The sequence below is a fragment of the Microtus oregoni genome, unplaced genomic scaffold (genome assembly GCF_018167655.1).
Source record: "Microtus oregoni isolate MIOR12 unplaced genomic scaffold, Mior012 000024F_ref0000369, whole genome shotgun sequence".
NCBI classification, from domain to species: domain Eukaryota; kingdom Metazoa; phylum Chordata; class Mammalia; order Rodentia; family Cricetidae; genus Microtus; species Microtus oregoni.
Genome location: NW_024543083.1, coordinates 2871004 through 2883538, shown reverse-complemented (window position 1 = coordinate 2883538; position 12535 = coordinate 2871004). Strand labels below are relative to the sequence as shown.

At 45.5% G+C, this 12535-nt stretch overlaps 1 protein-coding gene across 2 annotated transcripts in view; it reads right to left on the bottom strand.

Annotated features, from left to right (window-relative positions):
* Positions 1 to 8895, bottom strand: part of Nrg1 (neuregulin 1) — a 996124-nt gene extending 987229 nt beyond the window's left edge. For both annotated transcript variants that reach the window (XM_041673676.1, XM_041673682.1), the window contains exon 1: positions 8184 to 8895. In XM_041673676.1, the coding sequence (XP_041529610.1) occupies positions 8184 to 8895 (712 nt within the window). The remainder of the gene's footprint in view (positions 1 to 8183) is intronic.
* Positions 8896 to 12535: the final 3640 nt, after the last annotated feature.

Genomic DNA, 12535 nt, shown 5'->3' with positions numbered 1-12535 from the left:
TGATGATAAGCATTACAAAGTATTTCTTAACTGTATTGGTTAAGTATGTCTTTGTTTTAAATAAGCTGATGTCTGTTCTCACTTCAGTAGTTGGTGGTTTTGGATTCAGGCCTCTAAGAGCCGCACAAATGAGAACTATTAATAGATCAGTAGCTATTTTCTAAGAACCTGCTTCCTATTAATGGAAATAATAGCCATGATAACTTTGTACAGAAAACAAAATAAAGATCATTCCCCACCCCTTATGCCCACTAGGATGACTGTTGCCAAAGCCACACAGACGAACATTCGCTGGTCGGGAGATTGGAGCTTGGGTTCTCTGTCGGGAGGGAAATAAAGTGTGCAGCTGCTATGGAAAAAAGGCATAGACTAACCCTAAGATCTGGACATTCCATCTGGGGATTCGAACCCCTCAAAATGAAAAGTAAGACCTCAAGCAGGTATTTCTATGCTCATGTTACAGCAGCATTGTCCACAACAGGCAAAGACAGGAGTCGCCCAAATGTCACGAATGGGCAAATAGATGTCACGAATGGGCGAATGGATGATGTCACGAATGGGCGAATGGATGATGTCACGAATGGGTGAATGGATGATGTCACAAATGGGCGAATGGATGATGTCACGAATGGGCGAATGGATGATGTTACGAATGGGCGAATGAATGTTGTCACGAATGGGCGAATGGATTGTTGTGATAGGAGCGGCGGGGCTGTGTCCGCAGCACCCCGGCCACCTGCTAGCTTATGCCCCGAAATAATTACTCGGACACTGTATTCTTTTAAACACTGCTTGGCCCATTAACTCTAGCCCTTACAGGCTAATTCTCATATCCCGATCAACCCATCTCTAATAATCTGTGTAGCGTCAGTCTTACCAGGAAAATTCTAGCCTAGGTCCATCCTGGGTCAGAACTTCATCGCGTGTGCCTCAGAGAGCGTGCTCCCAGCCACTACTTCTGCTTTCCTGGTCTCGGCGGGAACAGTGGTTCTGTAAGTCTATTTCCCCATTAAAAGTTGTATATATTTTTACAATCTGTCTGCATCCATTTACACTGTTACAATGGATGATATCATGAATAGGCGGATGGATGATGTCATGAATGGGCGAATGCATAAAAACTGTGCTGTACAACATAAAATGAATTCTATTCTGTGTTTTCTGAAGGCAGAAAGCTCTGATGCCTGCTATAATGCGTATGAATGGTGAAGACGTAATACTCCCTGAAAGTCACAACAGAACAAAAGCTGTTCTATTGCACATATGCCGAATAGTCATGGCCATAAATACAGAAAGTAGAGTGGTGGCTTCTAGGGACATAGAAGGAAAATGTCAGGGAGGGGGTGGCAGTAATGATCTGTGGATTCAGAATTTGTTGTGGAGGTGAAAAACTTCGGGAGACATTGTAGTGACAGATGAGCAACAATGTAGTCACACCACACTACTAAAATACATTTCTAAAGGTAGTAGATGTGGCAAAGATTGTGTTTTCACAGCTAAAATCAGTCTGCTCAGAGAATAAGAACGTTTTCAGAAATGTTAGACTTTCCAATAGAATCCCTGCTCCAGTGAAATCCCCGGGTGTTCCCAAGGGCATGAGGTAATCAACGCCTGTGATGGCAGGAAGACAACAGAGGGAAGAAGCACCGTAGCAGAGGTGTCCCTGACAATGGGCACACCTACTCTGAGCTGAACCACTTCACCACGGAGGGTACCAAAGGGTTTGAACCGCATAGTCCTCTTCCAAGGATGAAGTCTACTGACAATCTCTTGTGATGCAAACTAGCCATCTATTTCCTCTTTAGTAAGGGCTAGCATGTACTAGACAGAGTATATTCCCTGTGGGGACAGAAAATACAGCAACTGCTGATTTAGGGAAACCCCTCATCCCCCATGGTGGCCCCAGGGCCAACTAGACGGTGGTCAAAAGGGCCTTGCCATTGACCCCAGCCCAAAGATCACATGCTGTTCTTCCTGTCATCCAACCAAGAACTGACATGACATTAAAAATGAGATAGGTAAGGGAAAAGTACCTCATCCCCTCCAAAGTTATTGCTTCTTGAGGACACAAGGGGAAACCTTTCCTCTGCAGTTATGAAAACTGAATTTCTCATGAAGTAAAACTTAACTGAAATTCTCAAATGTCCGCGAGTACAGACAAAGGGGAACCCAGTATTTCCGAGCGCTGAGGTCAAGTACTCAGAATGGGGTGAGATAATGGCTCTTTCCAGAACAGCACCAGCGATTCATTAACTCTTCAGACTCTGGTGTACATTCGAGTATTTACAACACACAGAATTTTACTTCTTGCTGGGATATAAATTACACAGGATAAATTCAGTCGGATAATAATTGAGAGAGAAACGTTTCTGGAAGTTCAGCCACCTTTCTCAGAAGCCCAAAAATCGATCTGGAATTGATATGAAAAAGCAATAGTGTGCTGGAAACATGGTTTCTTATGCTACTTTCTACAGAAACACATCTCACCAAACTATTGCTGCACAGTGGGAAAATCAGAAGGACGCATTTTCTTTTCAAATACAGCCTATATCAATTGTTGCTACCATACACACATCTGGGAGTGTCTCTGTCACTTACCACTTAACAATTAGTGATTACTTGATCTATTAATACACACAAAAATTAAGCTGCCCCTCTCAAAGTTGCGGCCATTGAGTGGTAGCTGTGACTGTGTGGTTTTAGCTAACACAATTCCATAGCTTCCATTGCTTTATTGGCAGTTTTCAGATGAGAGACATGGTTACAGAAATAGGGTACTTCTGAGGACCTCACATCTGTAGTCCTTCTTTCCCGTGCCCTGGACTCCTAAGTATACCTATAACCAAGACTATAACACCATAATCAGTCGTGCCCCCTTATATCTATGCTCAATTTAGCTCACGTCTCTTGCTACAGTAGGATAAAAGGCAAAGAATAATTTCCTTCTATAGGTTCTCGCCATTCATTGCTATCGGTAAAATCTGGCCACCAGCTCCTGGTGGGCATACGACTCTGAAGTTCTCTTACAGTTCCAAGAATGTCAGGGCTGATGTCCAAAGACAGAGCTTTGTTTTTTCATGCAGAGCCTGTGAACTCTGAGATGCAACACAGGTAACCACCTGTATCCTCATGGGAAGGGTAAGGAGCCAATCAGGAGCAAACAGAGCTTTTGCATGTACAGTCTTCTGATCTCGGCTGCCAATGCATTCAAACCAAGGCAGCTGAATTCCGAGATGTCAGGCAATGGATAGTCAATGTGATGGTGAACAGTAAGCCTATATGCATGCACTGAGATCCAGCCGTGGTCCAGGGTTTGCCTAAGGCTTCCTTTATACAATCTTCATAAGGGAACTAGAGACCATGGGGGTATATACAGGAAATCTGAGTGAAGAAGAGCCAGGACACCCCTGCATGGGAAGAATTTCATCTTTTTATTTTATTATTATAAAATTATAAACTATCCTATGTCCATTAGGGTCAATCAAAGTTAAAAAGCAGTATCCTAGGAAACTAATTTCCATAGGGAAAAATACTTTATTTTTTTCATTTTAAAAGCCCCGACAAACAAAATACAACTTTACATGTCTCTCTGATGCCTAGATGGCTAGTCAGTACTGAGGGGAAATTGTTTTCTAACTCTTGAATCTAGCATACATGGAGATTAGGCGACTCACTTTTAGCTGTCAATGTCATCTGCATTTTTTTTTTAATCGACTTGAACACATAGAGATCGCTTAGTGACAGAAATCAAGACAGCAAGCCTTTAGAAACAGGTTTGTCTCAAGTACATTACTAACCCACATAGGCGACATGGAAACATCACACTATGTCAGCTAGAGCAGCCTCTCAACTCCGTGACACTTGTCTCCGTTTGACCAGTTCTCAAGTCATACAGCTTTACAGGTGAGCAAGATGTGTCACTAAGCATCAGTGCAGGAACTATAAAGTGACATTTCAGCAGGATGGGGTAACCAGCTAAGTCTTCTTCTATCATAATACTACTTCAATGGTCACTTCAAGTTTATGCTAATATATGTGCAGAGTTAATACATGCATGCAGATTTAAAGCCCTTATATGTGACCTGAAAACTCTCCACAAGTCCTAAAGAAATAAAAACCACTAAAAACTGTCTTTTCCTTTCCTATAAACAACATGCATTTTTTTTGTAACTACTTAGCCTAGAAAGAAACATATTATATCTAGAATTATTTGGCATTTATATAAGGTTAATCATAATGTCCATTCAATAAGAGTTCTACAGAGAGTTTTTTTTCATACCATGTAAGCTTATTTTAAACAAACCACAAGAATGTAAATGTTACTAAGGACTCAGGGCAGCTGAAGAGTTCTGGAAATCTGGTCAGCGTATAAATTGTCGCTGAAATGGGGAAACGGGTTTGAAAACATGTTGTTTGCAATTAAGGAAACCAACAGGAAGAAAATGAGTAAGAGGGAAGCAAGGGAGATTCCCTGAACGATGAATGGATTCTGTTTGACAAGGGCAGCAACTGCCCAAGCGCATCCTTCTGCCCTCATCTGCTAGAAATACACAGGCCTGGGGAAGCACAGCTTGGTGTTTTATCCTCAGGGTGATCTAAGCTTCCCAGTCTTAGATAATGCATTAAGACATATGGCAAAGCTGCCCCTAAATTCAGAGGGTTTATAGATCTCCCCAAAATGACTCAAACTATCCCTGGTACTAGTAAAACATTCTACCTCAAGTATTTAAATGTGCTTTAAAAATATTGGTCTTCTAAAGAACTATTTTCCCAAATAACCTATCCTGGCTTCATATTTTAATATAAATATTAAAAGACACATACAGCTTCTCTCCTTAACAGAAGGAAGTTGAATCTACTCTAGATTTTCACAGCAAGATTTATATGACTTTTCCTTAAAAAAAAAATCAGTCACAAATACTTGGGAAATTTAATTTACATGTGTATTCATGAAATGCCAGCAGTCAAGCAAAACCTATTCCTAGTTCTATTGCTCTAATGAAGCTTTTACTAAGAACGCTCACTGGATAACTCCTGCAGCCTTCTGTTCTCTCTTTGTTTTCATACCACTGTAAGGTCCGCACACTTTGTTCAACAGTGATTGGGGGAAAGAGAAAAAGTAAGTATTGTTTATAGCAAATATTTGATAAGCATGCTTATAATTTCCATATATAAAGATATCTTAATTCTCTACCATACAGCACACAGACTTATATTGGCTTATAAAAACACCATGGACAAATCTGTCATTCGGCATCCGTACTGCCAGATCTTTGTGGAAATCAGTTTCTGCCTTGTACAACCACAATGCTTGGAAAACAAAAAGGCTAGCATATCAAACAATAACTTGTTTCAGTATCAGAAATTTCATTGAAAAGCCAATTAATTTGCTTTCCAGATGAACATACATTCCTAACTACAAGTCTCAGTTCATTCAGGAGAGAACGCGAAATAACAAATAAATAAAAAGCAAAGGCTGAATAAAACTCTTGTCATGAACGTCTAATTTATTCAAACTTCAACTATCAAGCAAACAACCTAAGAAATTCCATGTTGTCTTCTAAACTCACAGTTTCTGTCTCAAAGGGTCGACTTTATCATGTATTTTTTATATAGATGCTACCAAAGAGCTTACAGTAGATGCAGGAAGAGAGAGGAAATCAGAGAACCTTTCTATGAGCCCTGAGGCGAATCTGTTGTCTGTGGAGTTCCTACTCTACTAAGCAACTTGTAGGAGACAGCACTGCAGCTGGGAGCCTGAGATCTGGAGACTGTCCCCCTGGGTATGATATCACAAAATGACTTCGCTCTATTCCTTCCCCAGCCTGGCACCATGGCTCAAGCCTGCACAGAACTGTCACACCCCGAGCCCAGCTCCTGTTGTTAGATAAGGACTTCCCCACTCTCACTCCCTAAAATCTAACCAGGAAGTACATAAGCAGCAGACCAGGTCAAAACAGCCCCTGTTCTCTCTAGAGAGTTCCCATTTGTCTGTGTCCCTTTGTTGATAGACTCTGAATGGCACTGTTAACAGAACACACAGCGGGGTGGATTCACAAGTTTGCAAACACACACAGAGACACTTTCCAGCCAACATTCTAAGTACAGGTTTATTGAGCCCACCCTATACAAAAGTAGCTTGTCAGAAGAAATTTAGCACACTTCCACTTAGTCTGTAGGTAAGCCTTACACTGAGATGTCATATAACACCCAAATCACCAAACATTGTAACTATATGAATAGAACACAGTAGCATGCTATGTATGACTTCTCAATCTTCCCAACCCTATGATTATGAGAGTATCAGTTCATCCAAAAACCTCGCTTCCTCCTAACAGCCATAATTTACAATTATGTACTCCCTCTGACTGGCAAAGGGAAGGGCAATACTGCCTAAACTCAGTAAAGCTTCGTGCCTTTTTTGACTTAGAGGTCCAAAATACCATATGATTGCTCCAGGCAGCATGGATTTCCCTTGTTCAAATGTTCTCTAAGTGAATGGAAGAGCATTATTCCTGGAATCTGGCATTTGTGCCTAGTTAAGTCATTACCAACAGCATTGCAAATTTAGCAAAACGCCCTCGATCCCAGGTGTCACTGCTAACTGCAATCCCCTCCACGCGGACCCCCCAGATGCCCAGTAAATGATGTAAAACTCATATGGTTTGGAGCAAAGGTGAAATCCTTCTTGAATTACATATCATACAGCATGTGAAAGCTGAACTATGACATGGCTTAAGGGTTTTACTTCAGATTCTGTAGCAGCCGATCCTAAACTGCAGTGCGATGGTGTTGGAGCGCTGGTGTTCCCTGCTAAGACAGCTCCCAGCAGCGCAGTCCCCATGTTCCACCGTGACATCTATCAACCAGAGATGGGGAATCCCAGCGTCTGTCTCAACAGCCTCTGTCCACAGAGTGGTGCAATCCTAACAGGTCTCTGGCACACCAAGTACACTGTCAACATAAAGGAACAGTGGGTGAACTTTGCTCTGGCCCGTCATTAAAACCAAATCATCTGGTATTAATTAACTGCAGGACACGAGGACCACGAACGGTAACCCGGAATCTCCGTCTAATTGGCTATCACCAGTCCCAAATTTAAAATAGCTGACACACTTTGCACCACAGGCAGACAGAGGAGGTCTTGACGCCGAATTTGTGAAAATCCAATTAATCCAACCATCCATTACACAAATGTATAAAGACCAAGGGGAAAAAGCCATTAGGCATGTTAGAATGTGTAATATGTAATCACGTTAATTTACGGTTTGAGGAGGAATCCCTGCTATGTGTTAGTGATTATACGGTAATCAGGAAATGATACAGAAATCTGGGTCCTAGAGATGGCTTTATGAATGACAGACACACAATTCTACCTCAGACATGTAATTAGAGTCGCAGCAAATATCTCAAATCAGATAGTATGACACTCCTGAGTGAACGCTCCTCAGTGATTAAAATAGGAAAAGTCTGGGGAATTGAGGGCTAAACTTCTCGTCTGAGAGTCTTAAAGGCCTACATAAAATTACGTTCATCTGTTCTGGTTCCTAGACCAGGAGAAACAACCTCCAAACCAAAACAGTGTGAACAAAATTCTCGACAGGATTTTCCCAAGGAAATCCACTCTGTCATCTCACAGACACGTACAAACTAGCTCCACAGTCCACCTGTGTGCTGGATATCAGTGAACCCCAAACTCTGCCATTGTCTTTAGAGGCATCTTAGCCAAACCTTTCCTCCTCAGGACTCTCAGGGACAAACAGCCTCTGACTTCCACAGAACCACATTCCCGATCAGAAGTAAGGAAAGAGCTTGGAAACCAACCGGTTCCACTTTCAGAGAAGCCATACACACAGGGACCCACAAACACTTCCTAACCACAGCCAAGTTCAACAGCACACAACGCCTAAGAAAGCAGCAGGCACATTCCCGAGCAACTTCCTGAACCAAACCCCCAAGGGACTCAAAAGTTTCATGCAGCCCAACGGAGGGATTCCAAACTTAGGATTCCACCCAGAGCAAAAACCCAGAGACTCCGGGAACGTTGAGAAATCATCCGGCCCCCTGGCACCTGCTAAACCGCCCTCCTCTAGGACCGCTAGGACCTGGGAGCGCCCGCGCCCTGCAGCCGTCGAAGGGGGACCCCAAGATCGGCCGGGGGGGGGGGCTGGTGAGGCACTTACCGCACCGCTTACACAGCACCCGGCTGACCTCCTTTTTGAGGTTGCGGCCAGTCTCCAGTGGGGGGAACGAGGCTCGGAAGGCGGGCGGCGTGCGGCCGCTGCTGTTGGCATCGGGTTCCATGAAGAAGATGTACCTGCTGTCCTCCTTGAGCCGCCCGCAGGACGGGAAGGCTGGGTGGCCCCAGGTGTCCAGGCGCACGGTGAGCAAGGAGTCCTTCTTCAAGCCCCCAGCTTTTACCGCCCACACTTGGTGCACCTTCACCAGATAGGGCGCAGGGTCCCCGGGTTGGTCGATGCTGGGCGCAGGGGACCCGGTGGGCAGGGTCCAGTTGGCAGCGGGCGGAGGGTCCTGGGAGGGCGGTGGGTCCTGGGCGTGCTGTCCCTGCGCCCCTGCCCCTGCCTCGCCCGCTGCCTTCCTGTCGAGTGCCCCCTGCTGCCGCCGCGGCGGGTGCACCTTTCCCTCGATCACCACCGCGGCGCGCCGGGCCAGCTCCTGCACCGAGCCCACGCTGGGCGGAGACGAGTAGCACACCGAGGCCCCCGCGGGAGCCGCCCGCTCAGCCGCCGCCCCCGGCGCCAGGGCCGCGGTCCCCAACAGCAGCAGCAGCGGCAGCAGCAGCGGCAGCAGCGGAGGCGAGCGGCCGGCGGGCCGGGGATGCGGGGCGCTGGGGCTGGTACCCAGCGGGCGGCGCGGGGCGCGTCGCCATCTCATGGTGTGAGGTGCGTGCGGGCGCCTGTCGGTGCGGACTCTGCTTGGCTGGCTCCAGCTGCCTCGCCTTGCCTGCCCCCACTCCTGCCCTGACCCTCCTCCTTTTATTTATTTATTGGGGGGGGGGGTAGGAGAGTTGTTTATGGGGGGAGAGATGGGTGGAACCACAGAAAGGCAAAAAGGCGAATTTTAAAAAAGAAAAAAAGAAGCAATAAAAAGGGAAAAGGAAGAGAAAAAAAAAAGCCTTTGCCACCGCCTCGGTTGCGGGAGTGACAGGTTCCCCCCGCGCCACCGCTGCCGCCGCGCCCGAGCCCTGCTGTCGGGGATGTTGTCACCGGAGGAGTGGAGGTGGAGGCGCTGCTCGGCGGGGAACAGTCCTTTGTGTGGAGTGCTGCTGCGGCGGCTGCTGGGCTGCGAAAGCGGCGGGGACGAGAGCGCGGGGACAGAGCCTTGGAGGCGGAGTTGAGTGCCTGGAAATCGTTGGGTGGCCCAGGCGACAGCGCCCTGCGCCTGGCCTGCCTGTTTACCTGTGCTGCGAACTCGCCCCGCGCTCTGCCTGCCCTTCCTGGTGCTGATCCCTAGCCCGGCCGGCTCGGCCCTCCCCTGGCTGGCTGTCGCCCTGACTGCTGCAATTGGGAGGACCGGCGGCGGGCTGCAAGGCTGCAGTCCGAGTGGGCTGCGGAGATGTACTGGGGAGTGAGAGGTGACGCTTCAGTGAGCAGGGACCTGTTAGCCGCTCTGGATGCCCAAATGTAGGGAGGAAGCCAGGGTGGGACACAGGATGAGGGTCCTCGGTTCAGAAAAGTTTTGGGATACTCAGGTTACTTGGCAGTCAAAAGGGAGCAACATGTTCATGGAAGACAGGCAGCAATTAAAATAACAACTTCAAAACACGCCCCCTCTCTTTCCAGCGCAAGGCACTGTACACTTCAGGTATGAAGCCTCTGTTATCCATGCTTTTGACACTTCAGTCTCGCTATCCCTCTGACTTTGCCTCTCCTGAAATAGACGGTTCGCCATGATTTCAGGACTCCTGTAATGCTCCTTCCTCATCTCAAACCATAGTTGAGTCAAGTGCTTGCTCAGTAAGGCCCTTTTATATATAGTTTATGGCACCTTTCTTTACAGACTAAAGTTTCCTTGGGCACTAGAACAAAAGGTCACAGGGATACCATCGTAGGTTTAATATTTCACGCGAGTCTCCCGCCCCTCCCTAACTCCTATACTGCTAGGCTTAAGGACCTTATTCCAAAGTAAAAATCCATCACATCTCATGAATATTTTTCCAGCAATATTATGCAAGGGGAAGAAAACATGTTAGCATGTTGAGATAAATTATTCCCTCTTAAGAATGCTCTTTTACATGTTCAGGGGCAGAATAAAGCAGAGATAAAGCCATTCACTGAGCAGTCGATGCAGACTATGAATACTAAAGTTTTTGGAAACACTCTGACTTCTTGATGTCTTTACTTAGGGATTCTACAAGTTGTCATTGCTTTCAAGTATGATATATTAGCTTCAATGCTTTGCCTTGTTTTGTTGTGTCTTCCGTAGCTGAGCATCAAACCCAAGGCCTCATACATATAGGGCAGGTGCTCTACCACTGAGCTATAAACCCAGCCTTGAAAAAATAATGACGTTTTGATTTTAATGCAACATCTTTCTCAGTTGCTAAGACTCACTCTTTACATCCCATTGAGGAGTTGAGCATGTAGTGTCCCTGCATTGGCCTCCTGAATAGCCAAGGTTATAGTCTGTGCTTGCAAACCCTAGTAGTCATGATTTTATACTTTAAAAGCTAAGAGATTTTAAGCCATGGCAAACCATTCTAAAATGCTCTTGGCCCAAATAGTATCCACTCATGTTTGCCTGGCATCATAGTGGTTGGTGTAAGCCTCAGGACAAATGGTTCTTCAGATGGTGGTGGGGACAAGGTAGGGGAGCTAACCTTTAATGGCGTTAGCTGAGATAATTCATCTCATAAAGAAGGCTGGAAGATGGCTCAGCAGTTGAGAACTCTAGGGCCCTTCTCAGAGGACCTGAGTTCAAGTCCCAGCACCCACATGGCAGCTCACAGTTAGGTGTCTTTAACTCCGGTTCCTGATGATCTGATGCCCTCTTCTGGCCTTCACAGGTACCAGGCACACAAATGATGAACACACAAGCAGACAAAACATACAAATACATAATAATTGATTTAAAAAAAAAAACAGAACAAAACAGCCAATCTCATTCTTTAGCAGACAGCCTGGGCTTTTACAAGGAATCTGAGTATGTCCCAAGAGAGAGAGTGGCCAGAAGCAAGCAAGGTCTCTGAAAGTCTAGGCTCAGAATTAGAACCTCATTAATTGCTCTCATCATTAGCCACCGTCACAAGGCCGCCTCAGACTCTAGGAGTGGAGTTTGCAGGCTACTCATTCATGTAAGAAACACCTATGCTGCACCATTGTTAAAAGGCAGAGAAACAAGAAGGAAGAAATATGGTTTCCTTCTGCAATGACCCACCACATATGTTAAACATTCCTTCTGATCCAGTTGTCCCATGGAGCCTTCTTTTAAATACTAAACTCTCTGAGTGACCATTTCCCACAATGCACGTCCTCCGCATCATCTTCATCCTTGAAGTGTCACTCTAAGGAGCTCAGACACTTCAGGACTTCTACTCCTCTCTTCGCCTAGACCGGAAGTGTGTTAGAAAGCACAGGCTGTCCATCCGCTCTTCCTGCTTTAACTCAGCTATGGACACATATTAAGCACTCAATAAATGTCAGCTAATTAGTCAGGGACTGATTTGGCAATGTGCTTGTCACACGTTACCTCAGCACTGTCGAAGAGAAGTGGGATCCCTGGCAATAAAAACAACAATAAAATGTTAAAGCCCTGACTTGGAGTCGTTAAATGTATAGCTACCTCCTCTTTGTACTTTACAAAGTATTTTATCTATGATCAAACATAAGCTGCCTCTCTGAAGAGGTACTTTTTAATGCCTTTGCTGAATCCCACACCCCCCTCCTCTCTCTGCTAAGTGGAAAGGGGTAATTTGGATGGATATTTTCAGTGCAAAGGTAGGCCGCCTTAGAATAGTTCAGCTAAGAATTGTTTGCACATGTGTTGAATTTCAGTTCTTATATCGGAGCCCTCATTACCAAGGAACCACCTAAGGAGAGCTGCTAACCCATTCTGACCTTTAAAATCAGAAGAGAAATGATATTTCTAATATCAGTAGGACTGGGGTGAAGTCAAATAATTTGCATTTACATCAAGATTTTGGTGGCATGCTATTGGTAGAAAGACTATACTTTAAGAATCAGTCAAGGAGATTGAGGACCCAAACAGATGTCTCAGCAGGTAATGTCACTTGCTACCAAGGCTGGTGACCATCTCAGTTGAATCCTGGGACCCACATGATGGGAGGAGAGAACCTATTGCCTCAAGCTGTCTTCTGCCCCCCCCAACCTGTGTGCCTGGGCATGCATGCCCCCTCCTTCCACAGAATAAATAAATATATAAAATTACAAAGAAAAAGAAATGCTGTCAGTAATTCAAGATTAACACTTTATTTGTCCACTACTGTGTAGCGTGTAGCTCTCTACAGGCAGCATGGCCAGATATGCAATGTCACTCCTTTGAAATTGCCCCATCC